We start from the raw sequence: 26,953 nt of genomic DNA, 5'->3' as shown, positions 1-26,953 counted from the left end.
TATGCCTCACATTCTGCAGTATTTAGCTGAGATGTTGCATAAAGGACTTTCCTTCTCCTCAATTAAGATCCATGCATCAGCTATTTCAGCTCACTACGACACAAATCCACCTTTATTTTCAAATCCTCTCCTAAGGCAGTTCCTCAGAGAGGCAAAAAACATTAGACCACCTAGAAGAGCTCCTACACCAACATGGGACCTCAACTTTGTTCTGGAAAAACTAACGCTACCTCCCTTTGAACCAGCTTTTTCTGCAGACCTTCAGTTCCTATCTTGGAAGACTGCCCTGCTCCTGGCAATAACTTCTGCTAGGAGAGTCTCAGAATTACAGGCACTTCTGGCAGTGGAACCTTTCCTCATTTTTCATCAAGACAGAGTTTCTCTACGAACTAATCCTTCCTTCATGCCTAAGGTGGTTTCCAGTGTAGCTTTAAATCAAACCATCCACCTACCCACTTTCTTCCCCAATCCACAGAACAAAGGTGAGAGACTCCTGCACTCCTTGGACATTCACAGGCAGCTTCGTTACTACTTGGATAAAACTAAGGCTTTCAGAAAAACTGACCAGCTCTTTGTTTCCTATGCTACAGCTTCTCAAGGGAGAGCCTATATCCAAGCAAACCATTTCTAAATGGATAGGCCATTGCATACGATTCTGCTATACCCATCATGGGAAACCAGTTCCTCCTACCATTAGATCCCACTCTACCAGGGTAACAGCTACCTCTACAGCCTTTCTCAGGGGGGTTCCTACCAAGGAAATTTTAGAAGCTGCAACTTGGAGTTCTGTACACACCTTCACCAAACACTATCACTTACCTCTTTATTCTAAGTCCAGGGCAGGCTTCGTCACTGCAGTTCTGCAGGGCCTCATTGCCTCCACTAACCCTCTATGATGCCTCCACCCTACCTTAGCTTTGGGACTCTACCCAAGTGTGATGACTGCAGCAGGGTAACACGATGAACATAGTACAGTTTTGTACCTACCATAAATGTAGATGTTCGAGTGTTCACCCTGCTGCAGTCCAGGTTACCCTCCCTCCAACCCCTCTGATCTACTGGCTAAATCTCTGCTATGCCTTACTGATGTATTTGCTTATAGCTGAAGGGATTTTGTGTCTGTACAGTGTTCACACATTTTGGTACTAATTTGGATCACCCTTTTGGGGGCACCTGACATCTGGGGCAAGAAAAACTGAAGAAAATTGTGTTGGTTGCAATATATATATATACCCCTGGCGCACTGACATCAGGGATGAGGTGACAGCAACTGACGTCGGACCAAGACTTTGGAAATCCGGCCGACTGCGGGACCGCCTGATGACAGGATAACCCAAGTGTGATGACTGCAGCAGGGTGAACACTTGAACATCTACATTTATGGTAGGTACAAAACTGTACTTTATGCTCCTACTTGGACAAAGCCAAAGCTTTCAGAAAAAATAAGCAATTGTTTGTAGCATATGCTGCAGGAGCACAGGGAATAGCCATTTCAAAACAGCCCATTTCAAAATGGATAGGACACTGTATATGTTTATGCTATACACACCATGGGAAAACTGTACCTAACAGCATTAGGTCTCATTCCACCAGGGCAACAGCCACTTCCACTGCCTACCTCAGAGGAGTACCTACCAAGGACATTTTGGAAGCAACAACTTGGAGTTCTGTACATACCTTCACCAAGCATTACCATCTGCCTCTTTACTCTAAATCCAGAGCTGGCTTTGCCACTGCAGTGCTGCAGGGCCTTATAGCCACCCCTAATGCCTTATAGAACCAGCCACCCTACCTCAGCTTTGGGATTCTACCCATGTGTAATGACTGCAGCAGTGTAACACGATGAACATAGTACAGATGTTCATCATGTTACACTGCTGCAGTCATTACACTTGGGTTATCCTGCCGTCAGGTGGTCCCGTAGTCGGCCAGAGTTCCAAAGTCTTGGCCCGGCGTCGGTTGCTGTCGCTTCTTCCCTGACGTCAGAGTGCCAGGGGTATATAAGATGCATCCGACGCCATTTTCTTCAGTCTTTCCAGCCGCGCGGTGCCCGAAGCAGAAGCAATTCGCAAGTGCCAGTCGGCCAACTCCTGAGATTTCCGAAGTCGAATTTCAGATCCGAAGTCTTCAATTAAGCTAAGTACCCCATTGGGGAAACTTTTTTCTTGCCTCAGACCGATGTCAGAAAAAGTTAATAATTGTATTTCTTGTGGGAAGCAAATACCTCATAAGGACTTCCACTCTTACTGTATTCCATGCCTAGGCCCTGATCACGATGTCACTAGTTGTCGGTTTTGTGCTAGATTTAACAAACGCACTATAAAAAGATGTTTCGATTTTGCTTTGCACTACTTTGGCCGAAGGTTCAATTATAGTATGCCGTTGGATCAACCGACGACCTCAATACCGAAAAAACGCAAAGACAAGGATAAAGACAGGCATCCGAGGTCCAAAACCGACGACGAAACCTCTTCTAGGCCAGTCGCCGGTTCACCGGTTCTTGGTGAGGTGCTTTCGCAGCCCCTGACACCCACTACCTCAGAGCCACAGGCCACTTCCGACTCCCATGTGGAGACATCTAGGCCTCTGGAAACTCAAGGTATTGGGCCTAGGAAACTAATCCCTCAGATGGGTCCGGAGGCGCTGAGCAGGCATCGGCTTCTGAGAGTGTTTTCAGACCTTCACAACTTACCATTAAAGCAACAGCCAAGACAAAGGTACCATTAAAGACAAAGAAACAAGTACAGCATTCTCCTGGACAGTCCTCCATGCCTAAGAAACAGATGCTTAAAATGTCCGAAGACCTCATTATTCTAATCAGGGGTTCCCATCCCTCTCCTGAGAAAAGGCCTAGGCAGGATACAGACTATGATTCCTCTGATCAGGTTTCCATTTCCTCTGATTCCTTTTCAGACCAGGGATACTCTCTACCCCCCTATGAGGACTCTGATGCTGAAGAATCTATCCCTTCAGCCTCTCCTCCTGAGGATTATTCTTTTGGGGAAACTTTACATACCATGAGGGAGCATTTCCAAAGGGTCCAAAAGGGGTTAAGGCTTCTATTGCAAAAAATCCAGTACCCTCTGACAGAGATTCCAGAGCTTTGGATAGATGGGGGAAGAAAGTATACACTTCTGCAACTTTAGCAGTAAGAGCTTTAAATTGCCAGTTTCAAATGCTTAAGTATCAACAATATTTAATGGCTCAGTTAAAACAGAAAATGCTTGCAAGCTCAGAAGCTCCTGATTGTAAAGAAATGCAGGATTTATTGCATGCAGTTGAACAGGTGGGAAAACATACTCTGCAATGTGGTTTTGATTCTTCAGATGCCTCTTGTAGAGCCGCAGTTACAGGTTCTGTGATTCGAAGACATGCTTGGTTAAAAGAACAGAGTTTACCCGATCATGTTAAGGCAAAATTATTGGATGCTCCTTTACAGCATGATACCTTGTTTGGTGTTAAGGCAGAAGAGGTGTTAAAGAAAATGGAGGATAAAGCTAAATCTATGCAAACAGTCAAGGATTTCTTACAGGTACAGCCACCTCGGTTTAGCAGAAATTGGCCAACAAAGAATTGGTCCTTTCCAGTGTCAGACAGGCCACAGAGAGGCAAATACAGACGCCCAAGAGGCAGATCTCAACCCGAAGCCTCAAACAGACCAACGACAGTGAGGCACCTCAACCCCAAAAGGAGGTGAGGACAAGTCTCAACCTTACAGGAATCAGTCACAATGACTTTCCCCTTCGTACTCCAAGTACGTCCCTTTTGGAAGCCCCCTTAGGGGGAAAACTAGCATTTTTTTCTCAAAACTGGCAATCACCCAAGACAGATGGGTTCTGAATATTGTGTCTCAGTGTTACAGGTTCCACTTTCATACTTTACCAAGGCTAAAGGAATGCCAGACCTGCCACAAAATCGAGAGAGAGACGTACCTCCCTGGACTACATGAAAAGAGACATAAAGGAGCTCTCTGAGCATGTAGCCCAGGCCGGTATGACCCTGACCTTGAGTAGCATCTTACCCTCACCAAGAATGATGCCACAATATGAAGACAAGATGATCAATTTCAACAATTGGCTTAAGTACTGGTGTCATTCAAAGGGGATCCAATGCCTGTCAGCTTGGGATGATATGCTCGACAAGCCACGATGCTTCACTAGGGATGGCTTGCACCTGTCACCCCTGGGCTTTCGGATATTGGCAAAGGCTCTTGCTACCCCCATAGTGCCTTTTTTAGGCAAGGCTCAAAAGACAAACCCACATCCATAGGTATCACAAGGGGTAAGAAACTAAGAGTAGTGCTACTCAACGCCAGATGTCTAAACCTCAAGATGCACGCACTCGAAACTCTCCTTAGCATGGAGAACATCGATGTCTGTGCAGTAACAGAAACCTGGTTCAGGGCTCCCGAGAGCACCCCAGCACTACCAGGTTATACCTCATACCATGCTTTTCGGCCCCAAAACTTGGACTGAACCACAAAAGGAGGGGGAGTATCGATATTCATCAAAGATACCCACACCTCCAGGTTGGTGGCAAAGCACGAAGCATCAGAGACTATCCATGTGCAACTAACAGTGGGTAAAACTGCCTTCCAGTTTATAGCCTGCTACAGACCATCCCAAACCCAGGAACCCCACTCGGCCTTTCTGAGAACACTGGAAAATATGAACGTCTCTCCAAACACCATTATATTGGGTGACTTCAACTACCCAAACATAGACTGGGAGCATTATTCTGGCTCCAACACCCTAGCCCAAAGGTTCCTAGAATTTATAAACTCAAATGCTATGGAACAACTTGTTACCACTCCCACAAGAGGGAAAAACATATTCGACCTGATTATCACCAACATGGGGACTCTATGCTCCAGACCAGAAGTGTAGCCCTCACTGGTAAGATCAGACCATAAACTAATCTCACTGGATATTCACATCCCGACCCCACCCCCTGCCCAGAAAACCACAGTGAAAAGCTTCTCTAAAGCAAATTTCACACTCCTCAAAACTGAGGTGGAATCCTTCAAAGCCCCCGGGCCTGTGGAAAATACGGCCCAGACCGCAGAATCCTTTATAAACGCATTCTATGAACACCTTCAGGAAGGCATGGATCATGCGATCCCAAATAAAACCAAGACCCAATCCTCCAAAGGCAGACGTCCTGTCTGGTGGACCCCAGCCATAAACAAACTATACAATAGAAGGAGGAAGCTACTAAATGATAAAGCAAAATCCCAAAAAGGGAAGGCATCACTGATCAGTATTAGCAAAAAACTACGGGCACTCATAAAATTGGCTAAGGCCAGCTTTGAGAGAAAAATTGCACAGGACACTAAGGATAATCACAAGGCTTTCTTTAGTTATGTTAGGAACCTGGGTGGTAATTCCTAGATATGCTCAGAATTAGTCCAAAATGACAAAAAATACACTGAACCCACAGACATTGCCAACATCCTAGCTGACAGGTTCAGCGCAAACTTCTCCCCCCCCACCAAAAGGGCAAATATCTATCCCAGCAGAGTGCTGCCCCTCTGACATCTCAGATGCTCAGGTAAGAGCCACCCTCTCCAAAGCAAAAAACACAGCATCAATGGGACCAGACGGTGTCCCGGGCTGCGTCCTACATGAACTCCAAGAAGAGCTAAACCCAAACATAAAACTACTGTTCAATCTCAGCCTTACTACAGGATATGTGCCCAAAGAGTGGCGTACAGCAACAGTGGTCCCTCTCCATAAAGGTGGTGCCTCAACGGATCCTTGAAACTATCGCCCCATAAGCCTGACTAGCTTGGTCTGCAAAGCTATGGAAAGGATCATCATGGACCTCATAAATAAAGATATTGGGGACCTACAGACACTGGATCCTACCCAGTTCGGCTTTGTTAAGGGCAGATCCTGCCTCTTAAACCTGGTTGATTTCTTTGAAACAGTCACCAAGGCCATTGATGAGGGGAAGGTGGTCCACACAGCCTACCTGGACCTCGCAAAAGCCTTTGATACAATACCCCACTCGGGCATTATAGATAAGCTCACCAGCTTAAATATAAACCCCTATGTCACTAGATGGATTGCAAACTGGCTCAAGGACAGAACCCACATGGTTAGACTTGCTGGAGCCATGTCAGACTCCAAACCAGTTACAAGTGGTGTCCCACAAGGCTCAGTCCTGGGACCTCTCTTGTTCGATATATATTTCTCGGAGGTACAGGCCAACACGGAAGGACTGTGGCTGACCAAGTTCGCAGATGACTGCAAACTGGGCGCCATAATCGACTCTCCAGCCAACACAAGCATCCTCCAAAAGGGCCTCATAGAAACAGACAACTGGTGCCAGAGCCATGGCCTCAAACTAAATGCCAAAAGTGTATAGTCATCCCTTTGGCAAAACAAAGTGCCCACAAATTACCACATAGGTGGTAATCCATTAAGTACAGAAGAAGTAATTAGGGACCTGGGGACCCAAGTTGATAGCATTCTCTCATTTGACAACCACGTGGCCAAAGTGGTTAGAAAAACATTTTATATAGCCCACCTAATCATGAAGGGATTCACATCTAGATCAGGGGAGGTCATCGTGCCTCTTTACTCATCCCTCATCAGGCCCATAATTGAGTACAATGCCCCTTTTGGGATGTACCTTACCAGACACCTGCTGCAACTGGAAAGACCCCAAAAGTACCTCACCAAGAGGATCATAGGGCTCAAACAGATGCCATATGCTGCCCGGTTAAAGAAACTCCAGCTCTACTCAGTGGCATACCGCCTGTTCAGAGGCGATCTGTGCCTGACGTATAAAGCCATGTCCAACCCGGAATTAATGGACATGCTGCACCTCAGAAAATCCAAATCCCATCGAGCTATGCCCTCGAGAGACTTGAACCTCAGCACTGAAATAAATAGGACATGCTGGAGGGACAGATTCATAACCCAGAGGCTCCCTTCACTCTGGAATAAAATCCCAGTCCAGGTTAGGCAGAGTCCCTCATTGACTCTCTTCAAGAGGAATCTTGATGAGTGGATGAGAGATCGTAGGTTTACCCCGGGTATCACTTCTGTGTCACTGTTAGACAGAGGCACAGTATACTAACCTCGAAAAAGGGCATAGCAAAATAAATTTAAAATGGGTGGCGAAAGCCAAACACATTCTGGCTAGGCTTATAAATGCCCTAGGGCAGATAGCCTAGTATGAACCTATGAACCTATGAATCAATGGGCAGAGGCACAAAAACAAATTTCAGACCTCATGGACATAAAAGCTATTCAAAAAGTACCACAACAGTAACAAGGACAAGGATTTTACTCAAGACTCTTCCTGGTCCCCAGAAAGGACAAGACCTGGAGGCCCATACTAGACCTTTCAATTCTGAATACTTACCTGGATATTCCGAAATTCAAAATGTTGACATTACAGCAGCTTCTACCCATGCTGGGCAAGAAGGCTTGGCTTGTTACTCTGGACCTCAAAGAGGCATACCTGCATGTCCCTATCAGACAAAATTGCAGAAGATACCTCAGATTCAAAGCTGGTACAATGCACTACCAATTCTCTGCACTGCCCTTTGGCTTATCTACTGCGCCCAGGGTCTTCACAAAGTGTCTGGCACCAGTAATTGCATTTTGCAGACCAAAAGGAATTCAAATATATCCATACCTGGACGACTGCCTCCTTCAAGCAGAGACAAAGGACATTCTTGTACAGCATCTGGCGTTTGTAAAAAGGTTGCTAATTTCTCTAGGGTACACAGTAAACGAAAAGAAGTCAAAACTAGTGCCCTCGCAACAGATTATATTCCTGGGTGCCAGCTTAAATACAATGGCCCAGATGGCTTACCTCACACCAGACAAACAAGTTCAACTAACTCAATATTTTCAATTACTGGCAAAAAAGTCCCATCTCCCTGCAAGAAAAATTCTGCAGGCCCTGGGATTCATGGCATCCTGCATACTACTAATACCATATACCAGACTGCATATGAGGAAATTACAATGGTACCTAAAAAGTGTTTGGACTCAACACTCTCACAGTTTAGAAGCAGTAATACCAATGATTCCCTGCCTACAGCAGGAGTTTCGATGGTTGGCACAGGCATGTCACCTAAACAAGGGTCAGCCTTTTACCCAACCCACAGCCAGGCAAACTCTAACAACAGATGCGCCTGGGGAACACACATGGCAGGAAAATGCATTCAGGGCAAGTGGACCACAGACCAGATGCATCTTCACATCAATCAAAAAGAGATGTTGGCTGTTCAAAATGCCCTAACAGCTTTCAAGGACCTTCTGCATCCAGGACAATTATTATTAAAGACAGACAACACCACAGTAATGTGGTACATAAACAAGCAAGGGGGCACTCATTCTTATCTCCTATGCAGGCAAGCCATGACCTTGTGGAACACAGCTCTAACGTATCAAGTTCACCTGCAAGCACAATTCCTGCCAGGAAAGAAAAATACTCTGGCAGACGATCTAAGCAGAAATATCATGAACCCTCAGGAATGGAAATTGAATCCACAAATCTTCAGCATGGTAACGCAAAAATGGGGATGCCCAGACATAGATCTTTTTGCCTCCCCACTGAATTGCCAACTACAAAAATTCTGCACAAGGACTTATCACAAACAAGCATGGAAAGTGGATGCTCTTTTGTTCAGCTGGAAAAACCTAAAAGTTTATGCCTTCCCCCCACTGCCTCTCCTTTCAAAGGTACTCCTAAAAGCCAGACAAGAAAAAACACAGATGATCCTGATTGCTCCAGACTGGCCACGCCAGCACTGGTACCCTATCTTAAGGAACTTGGCTCAAGGCCCACCTTGGATTTTGCCTCAAATTCCACACCTTCTGACTCAACAAAACAATCAGATACTGCACGGTCAGCTCAAAACCCTAAACCTGGCTGCATGGCAGATACATTAGTCACACAGGCAACACCTCTATCCGAAGCTGTTATGGATGTCATTTTGGAGGCCAGGAGGCCTACCACCAGGAAAGCTTACTCAGAAAAATGGAAGAGATTCTGCGCCTGGAACCAGGCTCAAAGCCTTGACCCTCTTGTTCCAAACATTTCTCAGATTTTACAATACTTAACTGAGATGCTGGACAGAGGCCTATACTTCTCATCAATTAAGATCCACGCCTCTGCCATTTCAGCACATTACAACATGGATGCTCCTTTATTCTCTCATCCCTTGCTAAAGCAGTACCTCAGAGGGGCTAAAAACATAAGACCGCCCTGGAGAGCACCAACACCAACTTGGGACCTCAATTTCATTTTGGAAAAACTGACCCTACCACCTTTTGAGCCAACCAATACAGCCGATCTAAAATTTTTATCATGGAAAACAGCTCTGCTCCTGGCAGTAACTTCAGCACGAAGAGTCTCAGAGCTACACACATTAATGGCAGTGCAAACTTTTATAATTTTTCATCAAAACAGGGTATCTTTAAGGACAAACCCTACCTTTATGCCAAAGGTGGTATCTAGTGTGGCTCTTAACCAAACCATCCATTTGCCAACTTTTTATCCAAACCCCCAGAATAAAGGGGAGAAACTTCTGCATTCTTTGGACATACACAGGCAGCTACACTTCTACTTGGACAAAACAAAAGCTTTCAGGAAAACTGAGCAACTGTTTGTAGCATATGCTGCAGGATCACAGGGCAAGGCTATCTCAAAGCAGACTATATCCAAATGGATAGGACACTGTATTCGGTACTGCTACACACAGCATGGAAAATCAGTCCCAAATAACATTAGTCCACATTCCACCAGGGCAACAGCCACTTCAACAGCCTTTCTCAGAGGAGTACCTACCAAAGAAATTTTGGAGGCTGCAACTTGGAGTTCAGTGCACACCTTTACTAAGCATTACCACCTGCCTCTTTACTCTAAATCCAGAGCAGGATTTGCCACTGCAGTTCTGCAGGGCCTCATAGCCAATCCTAACTCTTTATAGACCAGTCACCCAACCTTAGCTTTAGGATTCTACCGAAGTGTAATGACTGCAGCAGTGTAACATGATGAACATCTGTACTATGTTCATCGTGTTACACTGCTGCAGTCATTACACTTGGGTAGAATCCCAAAGCTGAGGTAGGGTGGCTGGTTCTATAAGGCATTTGGGGTGGCTATAAGGTCCTGCAGCACTGCAGTGGCAAAGCCAGCTCTGGATTTAGAGTAAAGAGGCAGATGGTAATGCTTGGTGAAGGTATGTACAGAACTCCAAGTTGCTGCTTCCAAAATGTCCTTGGTAGTGACTGCAGCAGGGTGAACGCCCGAACATCTACATTTATGGTAGGTACAAAACTGTACTTTGTGTACGTACCATAAATGTAGATGTTGGAGTGTATACACCGCTGCAGTACAGGTTACCCACACTCCTTCCCCTCTTACTTGCTGGTACGTACCTAAGTCTTCTACCTTTTACTACCTATGGGGAGTATTTGCTGGTAACTGAAAATTTTCAATTGCTTTTCATATGTATATTTTATTAGCAATTTGCATTGTCTACCTTTATGGGGGCACCTGACATCTGGGGCAAGAAAAACCGAAGAAAATGGCGTCGGCTGCATCTTATATACCCCTGTCATACTGACATCAGGGAAGAAGTGACAGCAACCGACGCCGGACCAAGACTTTGGAACTCAGGCCGACTGAGGGACTGCCTGACGGCAGGATAACCCAAGTGTAATGACTGCAGCAGTGTATACACTCGAACATCTACATTTATGGTAGGTACAAAACTGTACTTTTCCTCTTCTGCTAACTGCATGAAAGCCCTAATTGCTCTCCAGAACATTTTTTTTGTTCCTTGGAGCTCCATACAAAGTGTTCCCTTCACCATTAGCATTCTGCAGTATACCTCATCTGGTCCTGTTACCCTGTACATTTACAGTCTGCGGACTCTCTCCCTGACTAGATCGGTAGCTTGTTTATTAGATTATACATCAATAGACATTTATATTACTTAGATAATAACTTACTGACAGACAGACAGCTGTTTTATAAATGGACAGTGCTTGAATTCAGAGATGTGGATGGAAAGTGTGACGCAGTTCTTTCATTCAAAATTTTTGAAGGTTTCACAATTTTTAAATTGATTTTCTGAGAGGCTTTGTTCTGACACTTATAGGCACTGTGTCTGTTTTTTCAGGCCTACAGCATTTGCATTCCTTTGGTTGTCAGCTTCCTTACCTGGGTCATATTGCTCTTCCATCCAGATGAAAATGAGTGGGCTGTTGGGGCAGACCCTGATTTTGACGCAGTACAGCAAATAAGACACTGGTCCCCAGGCCTTCTAGTTTCTCAGTGCCATGTATTGTTAGTTAGTCATCATTCACTGCTCTATTCTAGCACATATACCGACATCACTGCAGTAAATGTACATGTTTCCGGCTTTCCCAACTCCACACCCAGTGATATGATAGCTGGGATGCATTCCAGTTATCTCTTTTAGGAGATAACTGAAAGTCTATTTATATTGGAACATCTGCCACAATCTATAACTGATTTTATATGTGATTTTAGTTATTACCGTTTTCATTAATGTAAAGGTCCTTTTTGTCTATCTGTAGTCAACTAAATGCTTATGTCAGTGAAAAAGACATACAAGACTTGTCTGTATATGAAGTGTAAAGTGATGTCCTTCCATGGCCGGGGTTCTTCTGGTCCTGAGCTGCTGTTTGTATGTGAAGCCTAAATTGTTGTACACTGCTTAGAACATTGAAACAGTATAGTAAAGTATACATAAGCAATATCTTAGTGTACATAGATAGCATGTTGTACCTACAAGGCAATCCTTGTCGAAACGTCCCAGATGAAAATGTGCAGATCTACAAGTAGTCAATTGCCACCCCCCACCCCCCCACACACACACGCATATACATATACAACCCTCTAGATAATTCAAGCTTGTATTTGAACACAGGTCATTGTTGTTTCTGGTGAATGTCTGCCTCCTGTTTTAGTAGCAAATTGAATGTATAGTGACTGTAGTTTTCTTTGACAGGGAAATGTCACCCACACTATGTACAAGATGTGTGAGCCTGTGACGTATTTATTTTGGTTTTCTTTTGGTTATAGAATGTGGCTCTGGTGGATCTGGCTCCGGAGAGGATGGAGATTGTGGACAGGAACGTTGTAGGAAGTATGGTGGCTTCTGGGATGAAGATTCTGAAGATGACCGCTGCATGTGTGACTTCTCCTGCAGCAAAGTTCCTCGAAACCCTGTGAGTAACATTTGAACAAAAAAAATAAATAAAATTAGTGATGTGCTCTTGACAGAACCTGTGTAGGTCTGAGTCAACCTGAAACATAGGATGAGTGATCTAAATGTCATTTTCATTTCATTTCATTACAGTCACGTTGTGCACTGCATTGCATGTTATAGTGAAATTATATCAACAAGAAAACAATGCAGGGTTGTCTTAAAACTTGCGAAGAGTGCATCCTTCTTACATCACCATTTATTCATTTGTATTTATTAACTGGACATAGTACTTTTTCAGCAAAGACCCATGGAGAAATACTTCAGCATGCTTATTAATACATGTACATATTAGGAATATTATATAGTACTGTACAGATGCAAAGACATATGCCAAAAAATACACTGTGGGTTCTGCTTACTTAGACTATTTCTGTTTCATAGATTCCTAGGTATTCCAAAGCCACCGCGTCTTTTCTCCATTTGCACCTTGCAGTTTTCTTCATCAGGATACACCTCCTTTCCGCAGGAGGGACTGTACTAGTAATTTACGGAGTAAATTTGTGGATACCTATTAAGTCAGTTAGGTTATGTTTAAAGGAAGATAGTGAATCACACTGCTTAACAACGACCTTAGTGACCACCTCATTACCTTTATAACAAAACATAAATGCCCAAATACTTACCCCCCCCAACCAGACTTGTTAGGAACAGCAAGAATTTCATCCCGGATCAATTTCTTGCTGACCTTAAAGCATGCAACTGGTCTATCCTAAAAACCCTTCCCTTAGAAGAAAGTGTATCCCATTTTAATGACACTTTCCTCAAAATACTGGACTCCCATGCTCCAAAACGACTCATTAGAACCAGGTATCGTATCGCACCTTGGCTATCTAATGACACAAAAAATAAAATTAAACTCAGAAACCTGGCATGGAACAAATGGAGAACCACTAAAACCCCCCTAGACCGTAACAAATTCCTTCAGCTTAGAAATTCAACTAAAGCAGCTGTTACATCTGATAAAAGCAATATTTCTATCACCTCCAAGATAAGCATCAACACAACCCTAAAAATTTTGGGCTGGCTTCAACCAACTTCTCCATCCAGGTAAATCTTCCACCCCACACCTGCAACACTTATGGATAAAGATGCAAGTGAGATAGCAAACTCTTTCAATTCTTTCTTTACTGAGACTATCCACTCCGTCGCCAGTCAGCTTACCTCCTCCCCCTCGGCCGCAACCACCCCCAAGGTTCCTAATCAACCTGCCTTCAACTTAGCACCATCCTCTACCTCCTATATCCGTTCCCTTCTAAAAAAACTTAAACCAACCACCCTAGCGGCTGACCTACTTCCGGCAAAATACTTGCAAATAGCAGCTGATGCCATTGCTTACCCTGTATCTATCCTTATTAACCGTTCAATCTCTGAAGCCTCGATCCCCTCTATCTGGAAAACCTCCTTTATTATTCCTCTCCACAAAGGAGGTCCCTCCACTGATCCATCTAATTATCGACCCATTGCAATCCTGTCCCCTCTATCCAAAATTATGGAACGCTGCATTCACAAGCAACTTATCACCCACCTTACCCAAAACAAACTCCTATCTAATTCCCAACACGGCTTTCGCCCACATCACAGCACCACCACTGCTCTTCTCTCCTTTGTTGACTCAATCAACTGCAACCGGAACAACAAATTAATTTCCTCTGCGCTCTTTCTTGACCTATCAAAAGCCTTTGATATGGTTAACCATAAACAACTTCTCCTCACACTTGAAACCTTCAACCTTAGCAAATCCGCCATAAATTGGTTCAACGCATACCTCTCTGGTAGAAAACAAGCAGTACAGTGGCATAATAGGATTTCAGACCTTCTTCCCACTAATATCGGTGTCACTCAAGGATCTATCCTTGGTCCCCTTCTTTTCTCTCTCTTTATTAACGATTTACACTCAGTCCTTCCCAATACCACCTGCATCCAATATGCAGACGACTCTACCCTTATTTGTTCTGACGTCTCTCACCAACCTTCAAGCTACTACCCAAATCTGCTTCTCATTAGTAGAAAAATGGTTCTCAGACCTAAAACTCCTACTCAATCCAACCAAAACCAAATTACTTTTATTCTTCCCTTCTCCAGCAATACCTCCCAGTCTACAATTTCCCAGCACCCAAACTCCTACCTTTGTTGTCTCTGCTAACAATGGCACCAAAATCTATCCAGTCTCCCACACCAAACTACTTGGGGTGACAATAGACCACAAACTTAGATTTGACATGCACGTGAATCTGACCACTAAAACTCTGAACAAGAAACTCGGATCCATGTACAGGATAAAGAAATTCCTAACCCCTCACACCAAGCTAACCATTGCCAGAACTCACCTCCTCTCCACCCTCCTATATGCCTCCCCTATATTCTCCTTTCTTCACAAAAAAGAGCTTAATAAACTATCCACTGCCTATCACCACATAGCTAGATTTATCACCGGTATGCCCTACCGCCACCATTGCCTAAACCTTAGAACACTAGGATGGTTAGAATTGCCTAATGTTCTGAAACTTAACCAGCTTACTGAGGCATTCAAAATCATTAAACACCCTGACAAAACTCCCTCTCTAAACAACATTCTCACCTCCTATTCAAATCTATCATCCCTTAGGTCATCCAAAATTAGTCAAGTATTGACCATCAAACCTAACAACTCAGGAGGATGTCTCTATGCCAATTCCATTGGCAAGTTATGGAATGCCCTTCCAAGCAACCTTAGACAATTGACCACTCTGGACCAATTTAAAATTCACCTCGAGCGTTTCTAAAACCCAATGGTTATGCCCATGCCCTAACCCTGATTAATATCCCATGCCCATGACCCCATACGGCCTAGACTAGCCACTATGTCACCCAACGCAAATGGGTCACCTTATAACCTTTACAACCTATCTTACCAACTCCTTTCTTCCTAGGATTCCATCTTTTTTTTACTTACTTATTGTTCTAATCCAATATTAGAAGCGTACCAACTTATTGTACTAAATGTCTATTTTCTGTTGTATTCCTTGAATATTTGCTCTTGTACCACTATTCTTTGGAACTTTTCCAATATCTTAAGAGTATTTAACGTATTATACTAAATGTTTCAATTTCCATTGTAATATTTGTAATATGTGCTCTTGTACCTCTGTTCCTTGGAGCTTTTCTCCCCGGGCCTCCACTGAAAACGGATATGTATCCAGCTGGACTATCCCGGTCAACAAATGTAAAATAAAATAAATAAATAAAATAAAACATGTAGGGGAAGTTTATTCCACATATTTACGAGGCACTAAGTTATCAACTGTTCCCCCCACCGTGTCTTATTTATCTGTTGGTGAACATTTAGGTCCCTGGTTCTAGTACTGGTGGAGATATTTGGCACATGGAGATACAAGACATCTGTGGCAAGTGGGTCTGTAATAGCAGAGTAAGTCAGACAGAGAACTGCATACTCTATAACTCACTGAATAAAGTGATCAGTTTCCAGCTCACTTGTCAGCTAAGGGCCTGTAGGGCTCTGATCATTCTGGTTCAGCACCTGACATTCAAATGCAGTGAAAGGTGTTACAAGACGAATTGTTATGTAGAAATAATGTACGTTAGGGCATTCTTTCAGGAGGCTGACCTTACCACATTAAAACGTTTGTCAAAGAGTGAAAACTCTCACGTCAGCTGTGCAGAATTCACTTCCTTAGTAAGAAATCTCTTTCTTGCTTCTTCTGTTTTTGGATTTACTTTAACAGTCATTTGAAAGACAAGAAATGTTTGGTTTTTTTTGCTTTCTGTCTCATAATGATTAAGGAAAATGACTCATAGTTTATTGACTTTGTTACCAAATTATTCAGAAGATGATTGTAGTTGTTAAATTTCCTTCACAGCATGTAGCAATGCGTAACTTTATTTAGACATCTTGAGTACCTTGCCACTTACTTCAGATTTATGAGTAATTCTCTGAACATGTTGCCCACATGCAAGGGTTGTTTACGTTGGAGGCGTGTTATAATATTCATATGAATACAGTGGATTTGTTTTTTGAGGCCATTGCCTCGTTAAGTTGCTGCTTTCACATTTCTTGCAACAAGTTAAATGAAACTCCTGTCGATGACCCAATGGCAGTTATTATTTTTCTGCTATTTACTGCACGGACGTTCTATGAGTGCACACATGGAAAAGGTTTTCCATTACTGTACTATACATAAGTAACATTGTATCCAGTTTGTTTTGCTCATGTTAATGCTGGGCAGTTGTGCTGCACACTTAGCTGTATCACTAATCTGGACATTTTAAGAAAATCTGGAAAGTTGTGGAGTATGCTTGAAGGCCATGGGACAAAAACATTATTGAAAGCCTTTTTCTGTATTTGAGATGATGTTTGCTTAATTGGCATTTTGGAGACTTCACAAGTACTCTGGTTGTCTGCATTTTGTCATACACACACACACACACACACACACACACACACACACACACACACTGATTTGTGTGTGCATACTTATATACACATATATATATATATATATATATATATATATATATATATGTATATGTATGTATGTATATACACATACCTGTGTGGGTGTGGGTGTAGGGCAGCTGGTCGACTGACGGCTACACCAGACACAGAGTTTTTGCAGGATGGCTAGCCCCTCTTCACTCCCACACCCCCCTCTGCTATTTATGTGCACTAACTCTGAGGTCATGCAATCCCTGGGGAAAGGGAATATTCGCCTACATGAGTATTGCCACTCTTACAACCTGTCAACCATCTGTCTGTGTCAACCAAATGATGTTGTCCAAAAAGATGTTTATGTAGCGGGCTATTCATCTAGCTGTCTTACTTTGAAACACTGTTTAATCTGCTCATCATTATAAGCTCCTGCTGACATGCGTAGTGGCTGCAGAATGCTGACCAACCTGCCCAAAAACAAACCTAGTTTAGAAATGAATGAATAAACAAATCAAGTTAGAGTTAATAAATTGATGTAACAGGATGCCAGATTTACCAGGTCAGTGTTTTAACACAGGCAATATTGAAGAAACCCACAGCAGCTGTTAAGGATTTTAACTTCTCAGGGGAAGGATGAGAGATCTGCAGCTAAAAGTTTATTGTGCAGAAGTAATGAATAATAAATTGGCACTTAATCCCCAACAATATGAGTGTTATATATTTATCTGACAGAGTAATGCAAAAATATGCAAAGTAATTAACTGGTATGTAAGGCTGTGCAAATGTTTTTTCTTTACAAAAACTAAAATATGCTAACAGGGTAAGGATATAATGAGAGAGATATAATGCATTCATCTAAGGTCCTTAGATTTAGGAGCCTTTCACAAAGATGCTGGGCCTGGTTGCAAAACATTTCCTCTCAGTGTAATTCTGTCCTGATTCCAAAAGACTTGCTGTCAGATTAAGTAACTTACCTCAGTTTAAGGCCTATCTATAAACGGGCTTACATTGGGGGCTAGATTCCAAAAGGCCCTGCTCTCAGAGTAAGTGGTCACTTACACTGAGAGCAAGTGTTTTGGAATTGGGCCCATTATCTGTAAAAGCAAAAGGCCACCACAAACCTTGAGAAACATCATCTAAATTATTGAAGAGTGCCAAAAAGAGGTTGTTAATAAACTAATGTACCAAGATTTATTTGTTTACTGGGAAAGTCCAACTTGGAATGAAGGCAATTTTCAGCAGAGGCCCAAGGAGAAACACCCCAGATGCATGTCTTTGAGACGTGGGAGGAAACCTGAACACCCAAAGGAAACTCACACGAACACAGGGAGGACATGCAAACTCCACACATAAGGCACTCCAGCTGAGAATCGAACCGGAGAATCTCTTGTTTTGAGGCGACAACACTACTGCTGCACCACTGTGCCATCCCATGATGATATAGAGAAAGATGGCTGAATAGCATCTAATGGCAGTCAGTCAGGTAACATATTTTATCTAGGCTGTTATTAAGAAGAATTTGTCTTTTGCCCATCAGTTTGCATAGATCCCAAGGGGTGAGGTAATTCGCAGGATGATGAACAGCATGGCTGTTTGTTTGTTCCTGTCATTGGAGTCCCCTTTAGTAATACTATGATTCTTTGAATCAGTGAAGGTCCCCTTCAGTAACCCCATCAGTCAGTAGAAATCCCCTTATAGTAACTTTTAACAATCAGCAAAAGTCCCACTACCATAACCCCATCATTTATTAGAGGGTCTCCTTCACTGAGCTCACTAGTAAGTTGCTATATCCTTCCATAACTCCATCAGTAAGTGAAAGTTCTTATTTTGCACCTTCAGTCATCAGAGACCCCCTTCAGTAGCGCCACTTTTTAGAATATTCTTGTGATGAGGTTTTGGTATCATAAAGTTATGCATTTGTGACTACAGATTTTCAAGCAGGATTGGAGCTTTCATTCAGGCATTACTGCTGAGATGGTGGAAGACACTTTTTCCCTATAGTTGTGCTAAGACTTTTTTCTCACTTTGAATACTCCCACTGTGAGTCAGAGCTGGGGTTCAGCCTTGACCTTTCATTACTATCTATTTGGAGTGTGCATGTTCACTCCATATTCACAATGGGTTTCACCAGATATTTTTGTTTCTTCTTAACTCTCAAAAATATACTAATAGAATTGAATACTTTAAAATGCATTTGTAGCTTGAGTTATGTCTGGAAGGAGACCATAATGGCCTATTTCACTTGCATGGTTAACAAGAAGCTAAACGCAAGTAAGCTACTGACTGAAGAAACTGTTATGGACAAACACATTGTTTTTGTTCAAGTAGCTTTCTGACTTTTATGCTCATGTCAATGAGAATTGAAACCCATCTGTAACTTTGGCAGAGTGTTCTGGTTCATTGTGTCTGGTTCAGCAGAGCCTTCTTTGTCTTGTGTGGGATGACCATAAGCTAGTTAGAGGCCCTGTATTCCTTGATCTTGGCAGACCAGGGGCTGTTTTTGCACAGATGTTCTTCTGCATGGTGATGTGCTACTCTGCTTGGTGTGGTATGCAGAAGAAAGATGCGTATATATTACTGTTGCTGTTTGATCCCAGAACAAACACATAGAGAATTAGAACACTAAGTCCTTATTTCTTTATTACCTTAGCATTATTGCAATGGATATCCAGAAAAAAATTGTCAAAGTATTCCATTACTTTCAGTGCTCATTCATTTATCTGTTTGTATGTTTATTTTGCTAACCAGGTTGTCCATATTGATTAAATTCCTTTTCATTAGAAACCCAGCATTACTGCATGGTTAAGCCATTTGTTTATAGTCAGAGAGCAGTTAAACCAAGACCAAGGAAATCAAATCCAGAAGTAAGGAGAAAGTTTATGGAAGCATAGTTAAAGTCTCATAGAAGGATGGTGTTTAGGTTAATGGAAAGGGCTGCTCGTTTGTTAACCTAGGATGTTCTTCGTGTTTCACTGTTGCAGTCATCACATTTGGGTTATCTCTGCCAGGGTAGCCCTCAGCTGGCCCGAATACCAGAGGCTTAGTATTTTTGCGTCAGTTTCCGTAGCTTCAGGACTGACGTCAGGTCGTCGGTAGTATAAAGTAAGGCAGCTGACGCCATTCCATCAGTCTTTCTTGCCGATAAGCCCAAAGCAGAAGCAGTTAGCACGAGTGCCGGTCGGCCGCTACCTGAGTTTTCATTTTCTGAATTGAAGTTGAAGAAAGCTAAGTATCCCATTGGGGATCCTTTTTGCTTGCTCTAACCGATGTCAGAAAAAGTTAACAATTGTCTCACCTGTGGAAAGCAAATACCACACCGAGACTTTCATTCTTACTGCGTCACTTGCTTAGGCCCAGACCACGACGTCCCCCGCTGTCACTTTTTTGCTTTGTTCAACACCAGAACTATACGTCATCAGGCCTTTATTGTAGCTAGATATTTTAGCTCTCAGTCCTCGATTTCCAATATGGCTTCAGTAAGTCATCCGACAGCAGATCTTCCGAAAAAATGTAAGAATAAAGACAGAGACAGACCGCACAGGTCCAAACCTACAGACGATGCTTCCATTAAGCTAGTCGTCAGTTCTCCGGTTCTCAGTGAGGTTCTTTCGCAGCCCATGATGCCCACTTCTGTGGATTCACAGGCCGCTACCAAGACCCTTTCGGAGTATGCCGCAAAACTCTTCATCGGCTAAGGATCCTGCAGTTGTCTCTACCTTGGATGGGTCCGGAGCCACTGAGCAGGCACTGACTTCTGAGGAATTACTTTGCACTACCGATTCTCAACACAAACCAACAACTTCTTTTGCGTCTACTGTTCTTTCGAAAACTACTGAGTTTCTAAGGTCCAGGGTACGAACCACACCCAAGAAACCGATGACCCCATCTCAGGCACCTGCTTCCTTGCCTCAGTCTCCAATGCTTAAAATGGTGAAAGACCTTATAATGTTGATCAGGGGAAGCCAAGCTACCCCTTCCAAAAGAAAAAGAGATTTGTCCCCAGTAGTCCTATCTGAACAGGAGTCCGATGACTCTGATGCCTCTGAATATGAAGACATGCAACCCATTTCTGCTTATGAAGATTCTGATGCAGAGGAATCCATTCCTTCAGCCTCTCCACCCGAAGATTTTTCCTTTGGGGAAACCCTTCATACTTTAATGGAGCATTTCTAATGGGAATGTCAGGACTACCCTCAGTCTAAAAAGAGACTCAGGGAATTCTTAGATCTTTCACAGCACAGACCCCTGGCCATTCCTCCTGTCCTGGATGTTGTGGATGATGTTTTCATGGAATCTAGTTTGACTCCTGACACCCTCCTTCCTGCTCCCAGGAAACCTGACAGGTATTACAGAGTCCCTGACTCTCACAAATCTCTTTTCAAAAATACTACTGCTGACCCTGACGTTATCTCCCAAGGGCGTAAAGGAATTAAAGCAACTTCTGCTAAGAATCCCACACCCTCAGATAGGGATTCCCAAGCATTAAAAAGATGGGGTAAAAACGTATATACTTCTGCTACTCCTGCTATTAGAGCACTAAATTGTCAGTTCCATATGCTAAAATTTCAGCAGCATACCATGGAACTCCTCAAACAAAAAATATCAACTTTTCCTGCTTGTGCAGAAAATAAAGAGTTGCAAGACTTAATGCACTCTCCAAGTCAAGTAACTAAGCACACCTTACTCTGTGGTTTTCATGCCCTAGAAACTTCTTGCAGGGCAGCAGTCACCAGTTCTGTCCTTAGAAGGCATGCTTGGCTTAAGGATCAGCCCTTGCAAGACCATGTCAAATCTAAAGTATTAGATGCACTCTTGCACAAAGACAACTTATTTGGCACCAAGGCAAAGGAGGTCTTAAAAAATATGGCAGAAAAAGCTAAATCTATGCAGACAGTTAAGGATTTCCTGCAGGTACAGCCATGCAGCTTTAGTAGGCATTGCCCCTCCAAGCACTGGTCCTTTCCTGCCCCCTCCAGGTCAGTTCAGCCCAGACCCCGGGGAAGCAGACCCCCCAGACAACAGCTACAGGGAATGCAGAGATCAAAGCAATGGAGTACTTCCACTTCTAAACCAGAGAGTACAAAGCCACCCCCTCATGGTAAGAACTCACAATGACTCTCCACTTCCACCCCCTCCCTCTGCCCACCTACACCTGCCCCTTGGAGGAAAACTCTCCTTCCACGCAAGCACCTGGGCCACCATTACCAACGACTGCTGGGTCCTGAACATAGTGTCCCAGGGATACAAATTTTCTTTCCACACTCTACCAACCCCAAAAGGGTTCCCAGATCTACCTCCAAACCAGTGGGCAGAGGCCAAAAAGCAAGTCCTTTCCCTGCTCTCCATGAGGGAAATACAGCATGTTCCTGTAGAACAGATAGGCCAAGGTTTCTACTCCATGCTCTTCCTGGTACCCAGAAAAGAGAGCACCTGGCACACCATTCTCGATTTAGCCATTCTAAACACCTTCCTGGTGATACCAAAATTCAAAGTGCTCACTGTCCAGCAACTACTATCTATGTTCACCAAGGATGCTTGGCTAGCCACCCTAGACCTAAAGGAGGCCTACCTACACATCCCAATCAGGGAATCATGCAGGAAATATCTGCATTTCAGGGCAGGATCCCTGCACTTTCAGTTCTCTGTGCTTCCCTTTGGCTTATCTACTGCTCCTAGAGTTTTCACAAAATGTCTGGCTCCTGCCATTGCCTTTTGCAGACAAAGGAATATCCAGATTTACCCATACTTAGACGACTGCCTAATTCAGGCAGACAGTCAGGAAAAGCTGCTCAAGCACCTGTCCTTTGTAATGTCCCTACTGACCTCCCTAGGGTACACTGTCAACGAAAAGAAATCCAAACTAGTACCCACCCAAAGGATTATATTCCTGGGAGCAAGCCTGGACATAGCATCCCAGATGGCATTCCTTACACCAGAAAAGCAAACTTACCTGACAGCCTATTTCTCTCAGCTAGTCACCAGGCCCCAGTTATCCACAAGGAAAATCCTGCAAGCTCTGGGGTTCATGGCATCATGCATTCTACTCATTCCATATCCCAGACTGCATATGAGGAAACTACAATAGTACCTAAAAAGCCTTTGGTATCAACATTCTCAAGACCTGGAAACTCTTATACCAATGATACATTTTCTAAGGAAAGATTTCCTTTGGTGGGCAGGAGCATGCCACCACAACAAGGGACTACTCTTCTCACAACCCCACGCCACGCAGACCCTCACCACAGACGCATCAGACTATGCCTAGGGTGCACACCTGAACGGCAGGTGCATACAGGGCCAGTGGAGCCCACATCAATCAAAAAGAGATGTTAGCTGTCCAGCATGCATTGACAGCTTTCAGACACCTTCTCTCCTAAGGGGCTCTACTGATCAAAACAGACAACACCATGGTAATGTGGTATATCAACAAGCAGGGAGGGACTCTCTCCTACCCTCTATGCAGGCACAGCCTCAGCCATGCAACTACACCTGTTAGCACAGTTTCTGCCAGGCTCTCTAAACTCTCTGACAGACAACTTAACCCAACTTAAGCAGAAATCTTCTGGACCCGCACGAGTGGCAGCTAAACCAAAGAACCTTCACCCTTATAACTCAGAAGTGGGGCACCCTGAATGTTGACCTCTTTGCTTTCCACTCCAATCATTAGCTCAGCAAGTTCTGCACCAGGGAGCCTCATTGCAGGGCCTGGAAAGTGGATGCTCTTTCTTTCCAGTGGGTCATCCTCTCGGTCTATGCATTTCTCCCACTACCTCTCATTACCAGGGTACTGCTCGAAATAAGGGAGGAAAAACCAAGGACAATCCTGATAGCCCCAGACTGGCCACGCCAGCACTGGTACCCACTGCTGCGCAGCCTGTCCCCTCTGCCACCATGGCATCTCCCTCAGATCCCAACACTCCTGACCCAGAGGGAAGGAGAATTCATACATCCCCAATTGCAGACCCTGAATTTGTCAGCCTGGCTTATTCCTTGACCACTGTACAAGCTGCCAATCTCAGTAAACAGGTTCTAGATGTTGTACGTGAAGCCAGACGCCTTAGCACTAGAAAGTCTTATGCTGACAAATGGAAAAGGTTCTGCACCTGGATCCAGGCTAAGGGAGCCAGTATGGCACAACCCTCCCTACCTCTCATCCTGGATTACCTAGCTGACATACTACACAATGGTCTCTCCTTTTCCTCTATTAAAATTCATGCCTCTGCTATCTCTGCTCATTTCAACACTGAGCAACCCCTTTTCTCACACCCTCACATAAAACAGTTCCTAAGAGGGGCTAGCAACTTGAGGCCACCCAGGAGAGCAGTTACCCCAGCTTGGGACCTAAACTTTGTGTTGGAGAAACTTGCCCTGCCCCCGTTTGAAGCAACAGCTTCAGCAGAGGTAAAGTTTCTCTCATGGAAGGCAGCCTTGCTTCTGGCCATCACTTCAGCAAGAAGAGTATCCGAGCTACAAGCACTAATGGCTGTAGAGCCCTTCATCATTTTCCATGCTGACAGGGTTTCCCTCAGGACTAACCCATCCTTCATGTCCAAAGTGGTATCCAATGTGGCTCTCAACCAATCCATTCACTTGCCCAACTTTTTCCCTAACCCACAAAACAAGGGGGAAAGAATACTGCATTCTCTAGATGTGCACATACAGCTCAGATTCTACCTAGACAGGACTAAATCATTTAGAAAGACTGATCAATTGTTACTCAGCTTTGCTGCAGGAGCAAAGGGCAAAGCCATATCAAAACAAACCATTTCCAAATGGATAGCACACTGCATCCATTTCTACTACAAGCAACATGGGGAACCTCCCCCTAAGGGGGTCACTCTACCAGGGCAACCTCCACCTCTACAGCTTTCCTCAGAAGAGTCCCCAACAGGGACATCCTAGAGGCTGCAACATGGACATCTGTTCATACCTTCACCAAGCATTACCACCTGCCTATCTTCTTCAAATCTAGGGCTGACTTTGCCACTGCAGTCTTGCAGGGCATCCTAGCCAGCCCCCAGTCTTCTTGACTGCCTCCACCCTTTTTCTCATCTTTGGGAATCAACCCAAATGTGATGAATGCAACAGTGAAACACAAAGAACATAGTACAGTTGTGTACACTTACCATAAATGTGGATGTTCGAGTGTATTCACTGTTGCAGTCCTACTTTCCCTCCCTCCATCCCCCTTTTCTTTCTCTCTCTCTCTCTCTCTCTCCCTCTCATTACAAGGAACATTTTGGTATTCACTTTCTACTGGTGGGGTTCTCCCACCATGTCCTGGCTTCCACTTGGGGACTCCTGACAGGGCAAGAAAAACTGATGTAATGGCGTCGGCTGCCTTACTTTATACTACTGACGACCTGATGTCAGTCCTGAAGCGATGGCAACCAATGCAGAAATACTAAGCCTCTGGTATTCGTGCCGACTGAGGGCTACCCTGGCAGGGATAACCCAAATGTGATGAATGCAACAGTGAATACACTCGAACATCTACATTTATGGTAAGTGTACACAACTGTACTTTTCACGATGTGTGGCTGTAATGAAGGGGTTTCTGTAATTGGTCAGGATTTAGCATGAGGTTCTATTTACTGACATTATACTATGAAGAGTTTGATGTAATTGTACTGATTAGTTATTGTAGAGGTGATGATATTTCAGATAAAGGCAGAAACACCACCACAAGCATTACTCTTGTGGGCCTAAATGAGTGAGGGGAGGAGAAGCCAGATAAGGAAGGAGTGCATTCACTGGTCAAAACAAGGTTTCAGAGACCGTACAAATAGTCATGTTTTCCTTAGTTACAAAGGCCTTTGCACAGAAATGGAAGAGCAGTTTATTACTTCGGATCATAAGGTTGAGCAGTACTACACTGATATTTGCTAGGCTCAGATCTATATTTACTTGGTTGGTAGACTCTGCAGACTGATGTTGCCTAAAAGAGATGCTATGAAGGTAGAGAAACTTTTAGCCAGTTTACGAAAATTGTGATGAAACAGGTGCAGGCCATCCCTGACAAAACAGACAGAAATGTCTTTCATTTATTTCTACAGGGTGACACATATTGGACCCCTTCAGAATGACACCAGTAACTATGAAAGTTATTAAAGTCAATCATCTGTTGCTTATATTATGCCAACATACAAATATTGTACTAATCAGGATTGATTTATCTCCTGCCTTATTATGACATCATACTCAGTGATTGTATACTAATCAGGATTGATTTGTCTTCTGCCTTAGAGACATACTTAGAAAGCTTCATCATGCCTTTCTTCATATAATATATGGAGGTGCATCACAAGTCATTGAGATCCATATGAAAATGACTATGTCATATCCATTCTTGGTGTGAAGGATCTTGAGTTTCCTGATTATATGGAAGATTCTACTACCTGAGGCATAACTGACCGACTGATAGTTTTTACTCAGATTTTGAGTGATGCATTGGTATGCCACGGTATTGAATCCCCCTATAGTGATTACATTACCATAGCAAGTGGACTGCTGTTATAGCCTGAAGGGTTTGGTTGAATGATTCTGATGACTCCTGTGTTTGGTGATGGTGGTAGTGGTGAAGAAGCTTTATGTGGTATGGAATGTGTGTTAGTGTGTTACTGAGGCTTGACTACAGTGCATACATCTTCAATACCATGAGTAGGAGGTCTTTGCGGTTTTGGAAATGATTTTTAGAACACTACAACATAGCAAGATTTTATGTTTTTCTTGCAGTTTCTAAGTGTTGTGTTGCAATGCATACTGACAGTCAGATTGTGTGAGATGTTTCCTTCATTTGTAATAAGTATCTGCACCTCTTAACATATGGACTCATTCTGTAGAAATAGTTAACGGCTGTCTAGAGTATGAGAATGTTTCTTTCCCTATCCACACCTAACAGCTTTTTGCTCTATTTATCTGAACACATGCAATTTTTAGGTCATATACAATGAATACAATGAACGCTAACGTTAATGTCACTGAGTGTGAAGTATGCAAAAGTTGCCTTCCCTGATGTGCAAAAACCTTTGAGCTTATTAAAAGCCACCAAAAACACTTCTTGTACAAATGGGGGCAATTTGTTCCAGAAGGAAGCAACTCCGTTAAGATTAAACTTCATTTCAGTGGTCATGCAGCAGTGGTAGAGCCTAAAGTCATTTTGTAAGTCTTTAACTTCAAAGTAAAATTGACTGTAAAGAAATTTCCTAAGAAACTCATCACTATTTCCATGAAAGTCTAATTCTTTAGGTCATTCTCTA

The 26,953-nt window shown here is 43.5% G+C and overlaps 1 protein-coding gene across 9 annotated transcripts in view; it reads left to right on the top strand.

Moving 5' to 3' along the window:
* The window catches only part of AGRN (agrin), a 3,161,231-nt gene that overhangs the window by 2,580,391 nt on the left and 553,887 nt on the right, over window positions 1–26,953 (top strand). For all 9 annotated transcript variants that reach the window (XM_044063089.1, XM_044063082.1, XM_044063083.1 and 6 more), the window contains one exon: window positions 12,082–12,227. In XM_044063089.1, the coding sequence (XP_043919024.1) occupies window positions 12,082–12,227 (146 nt within the window). The remainder of the gene's footprint in view (window positions 1–12,081; window positions 12,228–26,953) is intronic.

This window comes from Protopterus annectens, chromosome 2.part1 (assembly GCF_019279795.1).
Source record: "Protopterus annectens isolate FY-2018-M chromosome 2.part1, PAN1.0, whole genome shotgun sequence".
Lineage (NCBI taxonomy): Eukaryota > Metazoa > Chordata > Ceratodontiformes > Protopteridae > Protopterus > Protopterus annectens.
This window is presented reverse-complemented; position numbering and strand designations above follow the sequence as displayed.